This window comes from Cyprinus carpio, chromosome B1 (genome assembly GCF_018340385.1).
Source record: "Cyprinus carpio isolate SPL01 chromosome B1, ASM1834038v1, whole genome shotgun sequence".
NCBI classification, from domain to species: Eukaryota; Metazoa; Chordata; class Actinopteri; order Cypriniformes; family Cyprinidae; genus Cyprinus; species Cyprinus carpio.
In genome coordinates, this window is record NC_056597.1 from 9,338,624 (window position 1) to 9,357,792 (window position 19,169).

The 19,169-nt window shown below is 36.3% G+C and overlaps 1 protein-coding gene and 1 long non-coding RNA gene across 3 annotated transcripts; one reads left to right on the forward strand and one right to left on the reverse strand.

The window, feature by feature from the left end:
* Positions 1 to 9,129: 9,129 nt before the first annotated feature.
* On the reverse strand, positions 9,130 to 17,128 carry LOC122135850. Its single transcript, XR_006153695.1, has 4 exons — positions 17,060 to 17,128; positions 11,894 to 12,129; positions 11,691 to 11,761; positions 9,130 to 9,758 (listed from the first exon to the last, which is right to left on the reverse strand). It is a non-coding gene; the product is annotated as an uncharacterized LOC122135850 (long non-coding RNA).
* On the forward strand, positions 17,127 to 18,851 carry lsm6 (LSM6 homolog, U6 small nuclear RNA and mRNA degradation associated). 2 transcript variants are annotated; one of them, XM_019118367.2, is made up of 4 exons: positions 17,127 to 17,257; positions 17,629 to 17,727; positions 18,345 to 18,458; positions 18,648 to 18,851. In XM_019118367.2, the coding sequence occupies exons 2-4, from the start codon at positions 17,634 to 17,636 to the stop codon at positions 18,680 to 18,682; spliced, it is 243 nt and encodes an 80-aa protein (XP_018973912.1). In that variant the 5' UTR covers positions 17,127 to 17,257; positions 17,629 to 17,633; the 3' UTR covers positions 18,683 to 18,851. The 2 variants fall into 2 exon arrangements, with proteins under 2 accessions (XP_018973912.1, XP_018973915.1); XM_019118370.2 differs by lacking the exon at positions 17,127 to 17,257 and adding an exon at positions 17,299 to 17,524.
* The last annotated feature ends 318 nt before the right edge of the window (positions 18,852 to 19,169 follow it).

The window sequence follows — 19,169 nt, forward strand, 5'->3', positions numbered from 1 at the left end:
ATTACAACATTTGCAAATACACAGTTGTATCTGTCAAAATTATTCAATGGACTTAAGCTAACGTGAACTAACAATGACCAGTTTTATTGTTATAATCATTAACTAACATTAAAAATATTAATAAACACTGTAACTAATGTATTGCCTATTATTATATAATGTTAGAAAATGCATTTAACTAATAGAACCTTATTATTGTAAAGTGTTAGTTATTGATATAATGTATTTATTTATTTGTTTTACTGTCAAATAAAAATAAGTTTTTTTTTAATGACTATTTATTATATGGTAACAGCCATAATGTGACTTTAAATCATAATGTGATAAACAGATACCCCTCCACCCCCCACACACAAACACACACACACACACACACACACACACACACACACACACACACACACACACACACACAATATTCTGTTCTATGCATAGCACTGAAGCAGCCGGCTGTTCCCCACTCAGGGCTGGACTCCAGCAGGCTGCATGCTGTTGGACAAGTTCGTTCTTTCACACCTCTTTGGTGTTAGGAGGACTGTATCCTCCCTCATGCCATGCTGCCATCCTCCTCGCAACCATCCACACGTGCAGCTCGTTACCGTGGCAATTAGCACAGGCTCAAATTAGCCCACTTCGCCTCTGCACAGGTGACTGACACACACTTTGTAGCTCGCTCATTAGAATATGGCTACTCTCTCCCATTCCTCTCTCATTGTCACCCCTTCAAATCCACAGAGAGGCTGTTGAACTGAACACTTTTGGACTTGGCTGGTAGCGTTTACATGTGTACCATAGTAAAAACCATCAGTTCTTTTTTCATTGGAGTCCAGTATTATGTGTCATTCCCTCATATCCTCAGATTATATATTTGATGTTGATATTAGAAAACACATTTTATGGTAATCTCACAAAATCTCTCCTGCATGTGTGTGCGCTGCTTGTTATTGTTTAAGATTAGTTTAGTCTCCATGGCGAGGTCACGGTCTGTTCTGTAACCCCGCCGATGCCAGGCAGCTGAGGTAATGCGTGCAAGCAGACAATCTGCTGATAGTAGTCATGGCAACAGCAGCATGACCTCACACATGGTAGCAACCTAAAGGTCATCTAACAGACATCATGTTTTGATGGGCACTGTATCAACTGAACCTGACAGTGACAAACATCTGCGAAAGAAAGGAGGCCGTTTCCATTGACATATCTGTTTCCATTTGATACCTTAACCCTTTTGTTCACACTGCAGCGTTGACCTCAATTTAATCCACATGTATTTTCATTAAATTTCAGCCATACTTTGGAGCAACATATTGTATTTATATTATAAAATTACCCTTACATTGTAAGCATTCCCAAGATGTAAGGGCTGTTTAGTCACTGTGACTATATAACTGAATACATGTATTACTGCCATATGCACTGTAAAAGAAGTTCTCGCCATTAACAACCATTAACTATGACTTTTGCTCCAATAAACTTCTATTTTGCTGGTTATTACTAGTAAGGTACTTGTTGTTTAGATATTGGGAAGGATTAGGGATGTAGAATATGGTCATGCAGAATATGTGCTTTATAAGTACTAATAAACAGCCAATGTGTTATTAAAAAGGCATGCTAATAAGCAACTATCATATTGTAGAAAGAGACCAAAATGTTACCCAGCTACATGTACATGCTATTTTGCTATTAAACACACAAAATTACAAAAATAAATGAATAAATAAATAAATAGTTAGCCCTAGACTGTCCATCTCATTATATTTCTTGTGCCATATTGATAAGCATGCTTGTTCTGCTGGTCTTTGAAAGCAACTCGTTTTGTCTGTTGGCATTATTACTACTTATTAAAATGGCTTCTCTGCAGCAGCGCAGGCTGTTAGTGAGCTAAATGAATTTCAGGTGCTTCAGTAGCGGATAAAGGAGGTTGGATAAAGAGGTGTATCTCTCCCTGAGGCCAATCATAGTGGTGTGGGTTACCTCTTTTTCAACTCGTTGCAGCCTCTTCCTCTTTGTTAGGATGTTGCGAGATTGTGTTAGGAACACTGAGTGGAGCAGGTCATTAGAGGACTAGTGACATGACAGGATTGTGTGACGGGTGAGAGAGGAAGCTTGAATAACAGAGCTCAAATAGTGTAAATATCACTTTTAACTACTAGGGCGGTTACTAAAAATGTTTCTCTTTGCCCTCTGCACTGCATATTCATACACTTACGATGCCATAAAATAAGTTTTGCTTTAAACATTTCACCTTAATGTAATCACTGTATATTTTTGGATGTGATGACCTGTGCTTCATGGCAGCAGGGACATTTTTGCACCATTAGAAGGTGCTAATTTAAATGTTGGTTGATAAACGGAGCCCTTGGTTCATTTAAAGATTGTCGTAATGAAACAATATAGGATTGGATCAGCCATTCCTTAACTCTTTTAAAACCAAACACTCAGTGGCTGTTGAGGCTCAACTGACTTTAACGGGAAAATCGATTGTTTACTATCGTCCTCCTGCATTATCAACAGTATTTTCCTGTTTAATACTGTAAAGCTGCTTTGACACAATCTGTATTATATAAAGCACTATATAAATAAAGGTAACTTGACGTAACTTGAAGTACAGCTCACACAAAAGTCACTTTCAAACCCAGCAGTTTTTCTGTTGATCAACAAAGTGAATTTGTGTAAAACCATAGCAAAATCATTCAAATTCACAATATCTTATCATTTTATTTTTATCTATAAATATTAAATGTTCTGGCTAGCACTTGAATCATACAGTATACTGAATCTGAGGTACATTTTGTAAGGTATACAAATAGGTTATTCACATAGGAATGTAAAAAATGCAATATCAATGTGATATTCCAGATCCTGGTTACTGATCCATATTGACATGGCTGGATTTCGCCCACGAAAATTAACTGAACAACACTGAGGGTGACCAACCCTTAAGGCACAACTCAGCCATATTTAGACATGTAAGTGTGATTTCTGTTAGAGCATTTTACACACTTTAAAAAAAACAAAACAATCATGCTTTCCTTAATTGTGAAACCTAATTATCACAGACAATTAATATTACTTTTATTTGTTTTTGCAAGGTTGCATTTGAAATACGCTTGATTCTAAAATCAGATAGGCCACGTGCATCTGGTTGTCTATTATTGCCACATGGGACACGGGTCTTTCACACATCTAACACTAGTAAACTCTTCTTGTATTGAAGTTCTTCCTAATTAGCTTGTGAACATAGTATATTGTTGACTACAATTTAACATCAGTTATTTGGAGTGTAATGTAGGCTATGGCACAGCTCTAGGTCACTGTCTTAAGTTTCAAGATGAAGAATTGTTGGTCTGCTCTGACTCAAACTGCCTTTGAAATAGAGAGAATATTACGGTGGAAAGCTGGTGCCAGCGTCGTCCCCGGCATGCCACCTGTCCCCCTTCCCTCTCTTCTCACTCCCTCTTCCAGCTGTGTGACAGAAGCAGGTGGCTGCCCCTGCACTTGCTCTCTGACCTTTTGCACTGGAAGGGATAGCTCACAAAAAAGGCTACTTTTCCTCGTCTTGCAGACCATATTCAAAAACGCTGACTAGTTTTGACTCAACTTGCTTTAATTTGGGTTATGTTTAAAGGGTAACTTCACCCAAAAAGTGAAACTTCAATCATCAATCGTACACCAATGTCTTTCCAAACCTATAAGATTTTCATTTTGGAACACAAAGATATATATTTTTTTAATTCTTGCTTAATTTTTATCCCTTCAAGTCCATGCAACCAAAACATCCAAGCTTCAAAAAGTTCATAAAGACATTGTAAAAGTAATCAATCTGAACTGAGCTGTTTAATTTAAGTCTCGTGCAAAGATATGATCACTTGAACAGATTTATTTATCTTTCTTCGCATATAAACAATGGTCAACACACATGCACATTTTCCATTGACTATATTTGATGTGATCCTTGTATGTGCATTGATCAGTCTTTATATGTGAATAAAAGCCTAATTAAAATACTTGATTCATATGGATTACTTTTACAATGTCATATGAGCTTTTTGGATCTTGAAAAAAAAAAAAAGTTGGGTTTTGTGGACTTTAAATGGATAGTTAAAAAAGATGAGCAAATATTAAACACATCTTCATTTGTATTCTGAAGATAATCATATGGGCTCGGAACAGCATAAGGGTGAGTAAATTATGTCTATTTTTATTTTTGGATGAACTGTAACTTTTAGTACTTGATGATGACTCCTCTTCTCCTCCTCTCCTGAAAAGTATGACAGAGTCAGCTCCTTTTCTTGGCCTTTGACCCTTGGCTAAGTCAGTCCTCTAGCATATTACATGCTGGTGCTAAGAGTCAAAAACGATGACCTTTTCATACATGTTGACAGGTTGACATAGCATTTAGAGCAAGACAGGGTCATTTCTATCTTTAAACAGCTGAACCTGTAAGATCAACTAATGATATTTGAAATGAGATATATGGACAAAAGTTCTGAATAATATTTCTTTATTATTATACAAATAATAATTCTAATCAGATTTATTAAATATCTCTGTGGATTCACCAGCACATGTGGGGATGTTACTAAGTTAATCACAACACTGTCCATCTTTTAATTTAGCCTAAGGCCTTCCTCTAACCTATTCCTGTTGCTCTTTAAAGCTCTGTGACCAAGAATAATTTTATAAAAGACAATTAGTTTGAAGTCATTTATTCTACCTTGGAGTGTGCGACCCTTGACTACTTTAATTGCTTTAATTATTTGATTACTGTGCCGCATTTCATGCTTCTTTCGTCTTGAAAGACTTCTTCAGGTTGCCAGCCCCTCATCTGAAGACATTTTACCTCAGCCCAAAAATCACTGATTATGCTTCAAACATTGTATGTAGTGTATCTGTCAGTTGGTAGTTTTATTTATTTTTTATTTAATTTTTAATGATTTTTATAGTGTATGTGCATTTAGGAATATCTCTAAGACCTGTCTTTAAAATCAACAGTGTTCACAATGGCAAGCCATTTAAGAGAATGAATGTGAGAGTTTGCTTATTAAAATTAACTTTATTATATATAGATAGTCGACATTTTGGTTGGTATGTGGACGATTTGATGTGTTAGAAAAGCTGTTCCTGAACTGCTCACTCAAGCTATTGCATTGCGTTATGGCAAAATATTATTAGAAACATATGTAACATGACCCTTGTGAAGAATATAAAGCGGGAAAATGGACATCTGTTTTGTATTTTTCATCTCTGACTTATTTTAATTTTTTTTTAAATCACCACTCACCACTGGTTCACAACCCATTTTACTTTTGTAATGTGACATATTTCTGAGTAAAACATCATATTCAGTCATAAAAGGGCAAGGTGACCTCATCCAAAATATAAAGTTGTTTCAGAGGTGGACCAAGTTATTTTGATAAACGATAATGAAGACAGACTTTTTCACACTGTAATACCCTGAACGGATTAATTGCTCACAATAAGACCATTATCGTACTTTATGTTGAATTTTAGTTTAAGCGTCTCTTTATGTTCAGTTTTTACTTCAGTTCCTATCACTTACTTCAATTCAGAAATTTCTATTTTTAACAGTTTCAATCAATCTGGTTATTTTTTATACATTCTGAATACATTATTGGATGCTGGAAAACCTCTCAGCTGTAGATCCAGATCTATGATTAAGAAGCAGGGAACAATCTCAGCCCATGAAACACAACATTGACATTTAGCAGTTGAATGCAGGCTCTCTACTGGTAATTATTTTAGCATTTGCTATCATTGCATCCCTTTGGCTTTACAGGGAGTGTACTGCTGAAATGACATAAAATTAATAGTATTTGCAAAATAACACTGGCATGAGATTCTACAAACTAACATGCAGCATTTCAGTAATGTTTTGCAGTGCTATCCATGCTGTGTTTGAATTATAGACTTATTTTTTCGAACACTTTTATATATGTCAGTGACAGTTCTTGTTTTGCATATGGGAAATACTATCAGTGGAGCCTATGGTGATTACAGTTCTCTTTTGATCCACACGCTGTAACATGAGCCCTCGGCGCTTTTGTGTGGCTATGGCTTTGCCTCTGATGGGATTTCTGGCCTCTCTCCATTTCCCTTTGTTTCTTTCCTTTTCTCTCCCTCTCTTCTAGGCTCCTCCTCCTCTTCACAGGGCCCACCAATGAGAGACACTTCAGGTGCTGACCTTATCAGGTGGAGGTCAAAGCCAGGTCAGGGATCTGTTGCTAGGCTACCATCAGATAAGTGGCGGGAAGACTGAGCGCTGGGTTGCGCTGTCATTCAGTGCTTGTCATGTAATCTCATTCATTTGCGGACAATTGCCTGAACGTCACAGAAGGTTATCGAGCCTATCCTGTCATAATTAAACACATTAAAATATTAAACCAACAAAGCCAATTGCTGGCAGCTCCTCTTGGCTTATGTGGCATCAAAGATGGCCAGCTGAACAGCATAAACATGAAGTTCCTAATTTAGATTTGGTTGTGCTGGATTTGAAATGAATACCATCTGAACCATGAAAATGAACTAGGCATGAAAACGAACCGGAAAACATGAGGGAATTGCACATGATATTCCACCAGCAGGACAAATATTGCATCAGCAGATGGACACGCTATATTATACTGTAGATAATAAATGGTTAAAAGCAAGATTTAAAGGAATATTTCACACAAAAATGAAAATGACATTAGATTTCAAACCTTTTTGTCATGTGATTTTTTTTTTGTGGAACATGAAAGGAGAAATTTAGAAGATCTACTGGCTGCACTTTTCCATTACAATACGAATAATTACAACGAACAAGACCTGAGAATTTCAAGTTTCAAAAAGGACACTAAATCATGTTAGAGTATCATAAGTTCATATTACTTCAGAAATTCATCAATCTGAGTTATGAATGAATCATTCAGTCAGAATCATTTGACTAAATCGAATAATTTATTTAAAAATGATTCCTATACAAATCAGATAGCTACTATTCATCATTAACATGCCAATGAGAGTAATCACAAATATTTATATCACTGAAAAATATTAGGTCACACTTTATTTTAAGGTACGATTCTCACTGTTAACAAACCATTAACTATGACTTTTGCATCAATAAACTACTAATTTGCTGCTTATTAATTTATAAAGGTAGTTGTTAAAGGTTTAGTTCACCCAAAAATGAAAATGAGGCTGCGTTTTACTCACCCCCGAGGCATCCTAGGTGTATATAACTTTCTTCTTTCAGACGAATCCAGTCGGAGTAATACCAAAAATCCACTTTGATCTTTCAAGCTCTATCACAGCAATCAGCTGTTGCATCACTCCATCACAAAAAAAGTATGTGAAATAAAAAGCGCCCTTCCAATAAAAAAATGGCTCCGGGGTGAACAAAGGCCTCCTGTAGCGAATCGATGCGTTTTTGTAAGAAAAATATCCATATTCAAAATGTAATAATCACTTTAATCTAGCTTGCACTCACTGTTGTAAATGGAAGCAGTTCCGGGGAATTACGTATAAGGTCGGCTTTGAAGTGACGCACGCGGAAACGCAGCGGAGAGATCAAAACAAAACAAGGGTCACTAATAAGAAGGCCAGAACGAGGATTTGTAAAGAAGAATGTCGGAGGATTTCGATATAAGCCAAGAGGAAACTTTGCTTCTTTTGATTCAGTAAACAAACGTTGGTTTTCACGAGACTCACCGGCGAATTTCACAAGACTCACCTCATACATCATGCTCCCGGAACTGCTTCTGTGTACAACTGTTGGCACAAGCTAGATTAAAGTGATTATTACATTTTGAATATGGATATTTTTCTTACAAAAATGCATCGATTTAATACAGGAGGCCTTTGTTCACCCCCTGGAGCTGTGTGAGGCACTTTTTTTAATGGAAGGGTGCTTTTTATTTCATGTCTTTTGGTCTGAATCAATGCAACACCCGCTGACTGCAATGACAGAGCTTGAAAGATCAAAGACAATTTTTAATATAACTCTGACTGGATTCGTCTGAAAGAAGAAAGTCATATACACCTAGGATGCCTTGGGGTGAGTAAAACGCAGCCTAAATTTCATTTTTGAGTGAACTAACCCTTTAACCTTTTAAGAACCTGCGACCTCATATGAGGATGTTATATTTTTGTGAATTTCTCTGAGACTGTACATGCCACAGTTATAACTCTGGATGTCCTGTACAGAGCACAATCAGGGCTTTTCAGAGATACCAAATGACTGGATGTTTCACCATGACCACTCCCTCTCATTGGTCTTCAAAAATGTCTGAAATTAATTTAGTGACCCTCTTATGGAAATATGAAAATATTTTGTAATTATCATTTAAATCAAATTTTTAAAATTGTGTGTGATAAATCAACATCTCAGGAAAATTGTATGGGGTTTCAAATCAAAATATGACTTTCTGTTACGAAACAGGACGTTGGTTTCATACATGTCCTCATATGAGGACACCGGGACTAAAAGCATGTTTATTACTCATTTTGGGAGACATAACAAATGAACAGGGAAACAAATTATATTTCAATATACTATGAAATATTGTATATTATTCTGAAAATCTTGTCAATTATTACTCCCATTATTACACTATTACACATTATTACATGTTGCCCCAAAAACACATTAATATGCAAATTAGATTTAGTTTATAGATACATTGTATATAATGCAAAAATGGTATATTGAATCATTCTGTTATAACATAGTTGAGAATCATCTTTATACAAAGTGTGGTAAAAAAAAAAAAAATCATTTGTTTTTTACATTCATGTCTTTTTTATTTATTCTTTTTAAAGAAATTGAGTCCCGATGTCCTCTACCTTTTTTTCTAAATGTAAAGGAACAAAACTAACTTTTTTATTAAACTTTTTTCTCGGGTCTTAAGAGGTTAAGTTTGGGTATTGGGTAGGATTAGGGATGTATGGTCATGCAGAATATGTGCTTATAAGTACTAGCCAATATGTTATTAATAGGCATGCTAATAAACAAATAGTTATTAGTGAGAATTGGTCCCTATACTAAAGTGATACCTCCATGTTTCAGAAGATTTGAAATAAAATGTACAATTCACTTTTATGATGATTTTATGCTGCTTTTTATCCTTTGAAAATATTTACTGTATTTTCTCTATTTTTGATAGAGCAGTTTGTCACAAAAAAAAAAAAAAGAAACAACAGGAACAAGAACGGGTTTGATATGACACAAGGGTGTAAACTAAATACTGACAGAATATTAGGTGAACTATTCCAAAAACCTTGTGATTTCCAGTGTTATCAAAACTAATTTTCATATGTCATTGTGGCATGGGGTATTGTAGGGACATCATGTTCAAATCTAACCTCATGTAAATGATGATACACGATGCATTCTAACATCATATCATCTCCGTAGGTCTCGGTAGTCTCTCTGTAGGTCTTCACCATGACAGCCTCTTCTGTCACTGTCGCTCTGAGTCCGGCGGGTTAACGGCAGGTCAGAGGATTTGGTGATCAGTGGTTCAGTGAGCCGTGAGCCCTGCTGGACAAGCGCTTTGATAAGGGGACTGCTGCTTCTGTGCTTGCCCACTTCTGAAGCTTGGGTGAGACTGGGACGTTCTGAAAGGCTAAGTCTCAATGTCTGGGCACTTGCCAGCTGACATTCCACTGAGACAAGCTAAGGGAGAGAGAGAGTGAGACTGGGGCAGATTTATTGAGGCATCAGACTTGCCTCAGGAATGTTCTGTAAAATGCCATTCCTGCGAAGAGAATAAAGAAATTAATGTCAGACGTTGTGCTGCTCTGTTACTTCCTGAAGAATTTCTCTTCAGTATATACATTGAATTGAATTCATCGTTATATGACATAACTCGGGATCAAGCACAACATGTCTTCCCATTCCAATGAATATTCAGCTAGCAAACACCACTGTTCGCTTGCCTCTGAGTCACAACTCCTCTGTGGTAGGGAACACTAGTGGTCAAAAGGCAGAGTGGGAGTTTGTGTATGTGTGTGTGTTTGTGTGGTTGTGTTTATATGAGAAGGATAGATAGAGAGAGAGACAGAGAGAAGAGATCCTCACCCGAGGAGAGAGTGTAGGATTTGAAAGGCTAGCTTCCTGGCAGCCGGGAGTTTTATCTCTTTTTTAGAACAACGACTGAGGTGTTTAGAAAGGAGAAACTGGCAAACCATTGCTATGTAAGACTCACGGCTATAAAAGCGGAGGTTTATCTTTCTCCTCAGGGTCTAATGCTAGTAATAATTGTTTAAAAATGTCACAAGAAGCTAGCATTCACATATTACTATCCAAACTTCTGTGAAACACAAAAGAAGATATTTTAAAGGAAGTTTGAAGACTGCATACAGTTGTAGTTTCATTTAAACACATCTGTGAAGTAGGGTCCACAAAACATTTGAATATATTTTAAAGGATATTTGAAGACTGCATACACACACAGTGGGGTCCAAAACAACATTTATATTATATATATATATATATATATATATATATATATATATATATATATATATATATATTATATATATATATATATATACATATGTATATTTTTCCTTTAACACATCTTCTTTTGGCTTTAAAAGAATAATGAACAGGTTTGGAACAGTTATATTTATTTATATACTTATAATTTTGATTAATAGTTTAGCTTTTATTTCTATATTTTCAGGTTTTTATTTTAATCTTAGTTTATTTTTATTTTTATAATTATTTTTTGTGCTTGTGTAATTTGTATGATTTTTTAATGTTTATTTAACTTAAGTTCAGTTTTTTTATTTTTTAGTTTGGAAATTTTATTTCTTCATTTTTAGTTTACATTTCTAATTTTCATTTAGGTTAAATTTTTCATCTAATATTTAAATTTAATTTCACTCAAGCATTATTTCAATTAACAAAAATGCTTTTAAAAGTTAAAGTTAAAAAACATTCTGTCATTACTTACTCACCCTCATGTTGTTCCAAACCCGTAAGTCCTTCATTCATCTTCGGAACACAAATTAAGATTTTTTTTATGAAATCTGACCCTGCATAAACAGGAACACAACTGACCAACATTCAAGGCCCAGAAAGGTAGTAAAGACATTATTACTATAGTTCATGTGACATCAGTGGTTCAACCTTAATTTTATAAAGCTACAAGAATACTTTTTGTGCACAAAGAAAATAAAAATAATGACTTTTTTCAACAATTTGTTCTCTTCCATGTCAGTCTTCGATGTGTGTTCACGAGAGTGCCACGATGCATATGTGTGGTGCTGTTGATGCAGAAGCCAGTGTTCTATGTCACAACTATTGCTATAAATATATCAACTCATTGTTCTCTGCCTCACAAATTGGGCAGTCCTTCATCTACAAAGTAGAGTACCTTTAAGAAAGAGCTACCATCTTTTTTAACAACAACCCCTTTTTTGGCAAAGAGCAAACCTGATGAACTGGCAAGAATGCTTGCGAAACTGTATGGGCAATATGTTACAGGAGGCTATCTGAACTCATCATGAAAGTAGAATGAGGGGGGCTTTGTTCCAAATGTCACAATGCATATTTATGGATGTGAAGTGCTCCTTTTGTATATGCTCAGCTCTCCTGTCCTTCAGTCACAAGCATTTCTCCCTATACATCACTGTAATGATACGTGCAATCAAACCAAAGATACACTCGCACACTGACCTACCTTAACATAGCCTTTTTGAAAAAGATCTCAAACAGCAGGGAAACCTGGTCCAAAAAAGTTGAGGGACACCACTGGGGAAATATGACTTTTGTCATTAAGTGTAACTAAGAAAATTAAATACATAAAATATAAGGATAATATAAAAGACATGTCAAGCATCAAGCACTGCTCAGTTTATATCCAAGAGTGTTTTTGTTTATTACCTTGCCTGGGATATCCTGGATGAGTTACCTGGCTTTGGTCCCACACTCCTAATGGAGCCATGCCTTTTGGGTGGGTTGTGAAGAGTTAGCTCTATGGTCGGTTGAGGAGTTGGGTGCTGAAGGTGGGCGTATGTAGTGGTCTGAATGTGTTGAACCACTGCTAGGCATCAGTCTTGAACATGAAAAGACTTTCTCTCCCTCTCCCTCGAACATGCACACAGATGAATAAGCACTGCCTGCACAGACAGTTCAGCAGGAGTTTAGAGGTAATGGGTTATCATTTCATAGTCTAGATATACAGTGCATTATGTTGTATAGAATTACATAGAAATATAAATAAAACATAAAACTTAATCTTCAAGTATGAAATGTTCACTTGTTTTTTAAAAAAAAACCTCAAAAAATAAATATACTGTTTGCATAAATATTCATTCTTTACACTTTAACATTTACCAGTGCCACCTTTTGCAATATAGACAGTAAAAATGTTATTGCATCATTATTTAGGTTGTGAAACTGAAGGTCAGCCATGGATTTTCCAAAGAGGTCAGACATAAAGTCAAACAAATGCATAAATTATGAAAGGCATATAGAAAAATATACAATATTCCAATGGATCCTGGTGGTGTAATGATCAAAGAGCTACACTACAAATCCTACAAACTCTCACACAACTCTCACCTGGCATCCATATTTAAGGGATACTCAAACCAAAAAATGAAAATTCTCTCATCATTTACACATACTCATGCCATCCGAGCTATACAGGGAACATGTCTTCTGTGGAAGACAAGCAGAGATAAAAAAAAAGAAAATTAATAAAACAAACAAACAAACAAAAAATCCATCATGTCAAGAGAGAACTCGTAAACCTGTGTTTGGCAGTTGGCCAGAAGTGAAGGTTTCAAAAGTTACAATTTCTCAGCATTTCACTTCAGAAGGCTTGATTCATGAACTGGGGTTGCACTGATTACAATCAAATTAATTTTGCATGGTTTTGAAGTGTTAAAATTTAAAAGACATTCACTTCCATTATATGAACTCTGAAAGGTAGATTATTTTTCTAAAAATCCCTGTTTGTGTTCCATAGAAGAAAGGAAGTCATCTGGGACAGCATGAGGGTGATTAAATGATAGGTGTGTCCCAATTTGCATATTTATGTACCATTCTATGCCATTTCGTCCCCTTGGAATTATAAGGTTCTATCTGCATTCCGAGTAGTTTTGAGATATTGAGCTTCAAAGTTTTTGTGTTCCATTCGACTGTGTAGATAGAACCTTATTGTTTTTTTTTAATAAAAAGTCCCATAATGTACACAACATTAAAAAAATCTATCACATAATGTAAATACGCTGACACAGAATAAGAATATGTGAATAACTCAATTTTCTAAAAGAAAAAAAAATTCAAAAAAAACACACAAATCACTCAAATAAATAAAAAAAAATTGAAGTGTGGAATGTTGCACTCATCTGTTGCAGCTAACTAAGGGATAGTTTACCCAAAAATTAAAATTCTTTAAAATGTCATTAATTACTCACCCTTATGTTGTTTCAAACCTCTAAGACCCTCATTCATCTTCAGAACACAAATTAAGATATTTTTGATGAAATCCGAGAGCTTTCTGACCCAGCATAGACAGTAACGCAACACGTCCAAGGCCAGGAAAGGCTGTAAGAAAATTGTTAAAATAGTCCATGTGACATCAGTGGTTCAACCTTAATTTTATGAAGCTACAAGAATACTTTTTGTGTGCAAAGAAAGCAAAAAGAATGACTTTATTCAACAATTTCTTCTCTTCTGTGTCAGTCGACACAGGAGCCAGCATTCTGAATTAGAACCTAGATGCTCATGCGCCTTGTTTACAAGCAGAGGAATGCACACAAGTGTCGTGGTACTTTCGTGAACGCCCCTAGAAGACTGACACAGGAGAGAAGAAATTGTTGAAAAAAATCATTCTATTTGCTTTCTTTATGTGCAAAAAGTATTCTCGTAGCTTCTTAAAATTGTGGTTGAACCACTGATGTAACATGGGCTGTTTTAACAATGTCCTCACTACCTTTCTAGGCCATAAAACGTTTCAGTTGTGTTGATGTCTATGAAGGGTCAGAAAGCTCTCAGATTTTATCAAAAATATCTTAATTTGTGTTCTAAAGATAAATGAAGATCTTATGGGTTTGGAACAACATGCGGGTGAGTAATTAATTTTCCTTTTTGGGTGGAGTATCTCATTAAGAGCAATAAAATATTAGTGTAGAACATGTAATTCAACAAAATGAGAACATTGGTTTTGCCAGGCACTGTATATCACACCCAAAATGGCGGAGCTCACAGAGAATCAAGATGAGTCTCATTAGCGTTAATTAGCAATTAGCTGTTTAATTAGCAATTAGCACTTATACTTCACTGCACAGGCAGACACTGCTAATAGTTCCCTGCGAACATTTGAGGACTCTAAATGACACATTTCCCAAATATTCAAATTTGTAAAGCAAAAATGACTTTTCCTTTATATCTCAAATGTGAGATTATATCTTCAAAAGGACTGCAGAATTTTTTTTTTTCTAGAAAGATGATAGGATTGAACCGATGTCAGATATATGAAAGCAAATACATCTAACAAATTCTTAAATCTCATACATTCGCTTCATCTCATTTCAAGTACTGTATATAAGAATGTGAATACAAGGTGGCTCTCCTAAATCATTTCAGCTAGGTATTTGACAAAGGTCTAGAGGCTGCAGCCAGTGCCTGGAATCACACTGGATAACCTGGCCTGCAGTGGCTGCATGCACAGAAATATATATAGTGGGCATGAATCTGGGTGTTAGAAAAGGTGAGCAAGGTTCCACTGCTCATTTTTGATCAAGGCGACGCTCCCCCCATCATTTCCACACTATTACCCCCATGCAGTGCAGAGATTAGGGAGCGGGAAGGGGAGGAGAAAAAACTACACGCCGGCAGCCAATCCAGATTTCATTTGAAAACTCCCTTGAGGTTTTTCCATTATCCCCCCTCCATATCCAACTTGACCCTGTAGAGAAAGCCCTTGCCCGCAAAGGTCAGCCTAGTCTAGACTCTCCTCTCCTCGCCCCTCCCTCCTCTTTCTCGAGACAGCCTGCGGCAACCGAGGGATCCCCCTCCCCTCGCATCCGACACCCCTCAGCCTGACCCACCCCCCAACCCTGTTAAAGCTGCCTCTGTAATCTTTTCATTTTTCCTTCACTCCCTCTCAGGTCTTTGGGAGCTTAGAAAGGTGAGGCGGGTTGTACCAGCAAATCAACTGTGCCACTGTCCATCTGAGCTCACCAACGTTTTGAAGGCAGGGTGAAAACAGTCCCATCTGGCATCGCTGGGCAGCTATTACCAACACGTTACTGGTTTGGGAGTAGCTGTGGGGTTATTCCCAGGCTCGTGGTGAGAGTAGATAGTCTACGCTGAGTAAACCTGTCCCTATGTTTATCTGCTTACCCCCAGGGCATCCAAGATGTAGGTGAGTTTGTTTCTTCAGTAGAGCACAAACAAAGATTTTTTAACTCAAACTGTTGCAGTCTTTCAGTCATATAATGTAAGTGGATGGGAATAAAAAAACATACACAAACAAAACCAAATTAAACCCTGTGTCTTGTGATGATACACTGATGGGTAAAGACATGAAACGATCGGTCTGTGCAAGAAACTGAACAGTATTTATATCATTTTTTTTTACCTCTGATTCACCGCAATGTGCTACAATCTACAATCTCAATTAGGAGTGTCAATGGTCCGTTTGAGAGATAGATGACGGTAATGCACTTATAAGTCTGTGATCCGCCGTAAAGCAAGAAGAGGAAGACATGTCACATGCAGGGTTGTTGAGAAGGCGCTCAGGACAGTTCAGACATTGTGGTGAATCAGAGGTAAAAAATGATATAAATACTGTTCAGTTTCTTGTACAGACCAATCATTTTGTGTCTTTACACATCAACGTCACTAGCCGCAGGGTTTAATTTGGTTTTGTTTGTGTATGTTTTTTTGACTCTCAAATCCATGATTCCCATTCACTTCCATTATATGACTGACGGACTGCAACGGTTTGAGTTAAAAATCTTTGTTTGTGTTCTACTGAAGAAACAAAGTCACCTACATCTTGGATGACCTGGGGGTAAGCAGATAAACATCAAATTTTCATTTTTGGGTGAACAATTCCCTTTAACAAGCCAAGCCACTCATACTTTTCCAGTAAAGTCAAGAATATGCCATAGTGTGTGTGTGTGTGTGTGTGTGTGTGTGTCTGTCAAGTCTTTTTCATATCGCTCAAATCATTCTGTATATATTTACCACAGAACATGCAGGTATTGTGTGCCTCTACTAAGATATCTGTTAACCTGTTTGATTTTTTTTTCTTAAATGAATGATTGCTTTGACAGGAAAACACATTAGATCACATTTTTTCCCTCTTAACCCTCCTTTTGGACGTGAACTCAGGCAACAAGGGAAAAAAAAATACTCATTGAATATTCATTAACTTGTGCCTAGGTGTGTACACGGCTCTTAACCACACTTGTTTATGACTTAAGGACTTGTAGCGCTGACCTTAGTTTAACACGGCACCAGATACCAAATTAACCTCTAGCCTCCTCAGGGCTACCAATGCCCTGCTAACAAGCAAACTGTCTGGATGCGCCAGAAGTGCTTTATGATTCTGTCTCTCAGGTGCATGCCCTCCTCTGCCTGTGAACAAAAGACAGGTTTTTTTTTTTTTACTCAGGATATTTTTGTATAGAGATTCAATACTCAATGTATAGAGATTTGTATACATTTATCATGTATACACTGTATAGGCCTACATATTTATTTGCGTATATATATATATATATATATATATATATATATATATATATATATATATATATATATATATAATATATATATATTATTATTATTATTTTACAGTATACCAAGTATTATATTTTACAATTCTCATTCTATCTATCTATCTATCTATCTATCTATCTATCTATCTATCTATCTATCTATCTATCTATCTATCTATCTATCTATCTATCTATCTATCTATCTATCTATCTATCTATCTATCTATCTATCTATCTATCTATCCGTCATTCAGTAGCGCACTCGTCTAATTTCCTACTAAAACAAAAGCGAAGCTTCTGTCTTCACTACCTTTGTCGTTTTGGCTCCTTTTCCTCTCCGCATTCTTTTTCAAAGCAGATGACATTATGTTACCTTTGCGGCTTCCGTACGCTGGGTTTTTATCGATGCATCTGATTGGCTGCGCGCTGTAAACACCATAAGCGCTTCAGTTCATTGGTCAACAGTCACTCAGTCGAAACGTGCGGCAAACGTTACAAAGCGATAGAGGTGAGTGACTTCTTTGTGTTCTTTAAATAAACAAGTGCATATGGCGTTAGCGGAGGGTTAAATAAATTACATTACTGTGCCGTGCGACATGTATAACGAGTGTATTGTGTCCTACACTGGGTTGTAATGCTAACAGGCTAAGCTAGCCGCTCATGCTAAACGCACAGCGTTTTTAAAACATAGATCGACGGTTTCATTAAAAAGAATGGGTTTAGTATATAGTTAGTGAATGATAAACTAATCTCACGGCGTTCTTCTCTCTATTGTGTTAGTTTTTTTTTATTTTTTGCTAACAATAAAGCCTGGGCACATTTCCTTACATCTGTGATCATGTTAGTGATTTATAATCTTCAATTTCTCTATATTTTCAGTAAAAATGAGTCTCCGGAAGCAGACACCAAGTGATTTCCTGAAGCAGATCATTGGGAGACCAGTGGTGGTGAAGCTGAACTCTGGTGTGGATTACAGAGGTAACGTTACATGTAGAAGCATCAGAAATGAGATTTAATAGACCAAGGTTGTAGATTTAGTTTAAAGTTGGTCAGGGACAACATACAAGAAGGCAAGAATTAAAAAAAATAAGAGACTTTGGTCGTATTCAGAATTTTGGAAATAAGAAAATGTAAAAAGGTGGGAAAAAGTATATCCATTATAAAAAAATACCCATAGAGATATAAGATGGAATTGAAATGATTTTTAAAGATCTCAAAAGAAACATCACACCCATCCTCTTCGTTGAGAACCACTGTTCTAGAAAGTGTAGGCTCACCCCACATTTTTGTCAAAGAGTGATCGTTTTTCGATCTCCCACCAAAGAGTAAACTGTCATAGACACATGCATTTTAAATTAAACGTTTTTTCGATCTCCACTGTTCCTGTTATACATCCACTGACAAAAATATTCACCTTAAATTTAAACACACATGTTCAGCAGGTGCATAACTGTGGGAGGACCCTTTGCTTTCCCCATTTCATAGTGCAGAATTATGTACAATATAAAATATCACTCAGATGAGAATGTTAAGTTTTCTACTAGGTGCAAAAAAAAAAAACAATTACAATTGTCTAATGTGTGCCTTGCCTTTAGGAGTCCTGGCTTGCCTTGACGGCTACATGAATATCGCCGTGGAACAGACAGAGGAATATGTCAATGGCCAGCTGAAGAACAAGTATGGAGACGCATTTCTCAGAGGAAACAATGGTATGTGTTGTCTGTATGTTTTTCCAGTACCTGTGCTCTTTCCTGAGTTGTCTTCATAGTGTTTTCAGCTTAAGCAGACCCAGTGTGTCGTTTCATAATCTGTCTGTGAGCATGTCCTCAAACATTTTACTTTTTATAGATGTTGTGCATATACCAACGTTCATTTTCTTTGTTTTTTTCGTCCTCTAGTGTTATACATCAGCACCCAGAAGAGGAAGATGTGAAGCCATTTTACTAGTTTCTTTATTAATTATTACACAGGTATATTGTTTACTGTCGATATTCGTAATCATTTGTAAGCCGACGATAATGTTCGATAAGTTTGTTTCATGTTTTGTAACGAAAAATTTGGTGTTCTGCAGAGTGATGCAGTAAATTTGTTTTTCAACAATAGATTTTGCATTTGCGTTTTCATGATTTATCTGTTCCCGAGATGCTTCTAAGAATATTTCAGTGGTGATAATTCAGTGCTGATTAGCATTTTCAAGTCTGGAGGTTGTTCAAGGCACCTTTATCTACATATTTCATATTCACTGCTTAAATATACCTGCTTTTTCACATCATTTAGTCTCTTATAGCCCTCTATTGCATGATAATGTTCTTTGTTTTCAAATGAATCAATAGGTAGACCCTGATTGAACCCTGATCTGTTTGTGCTGGTGTTGTCTGCCCCTTTCTAACCTTTCTGGCTACATTAGGAGGCTCTAATAA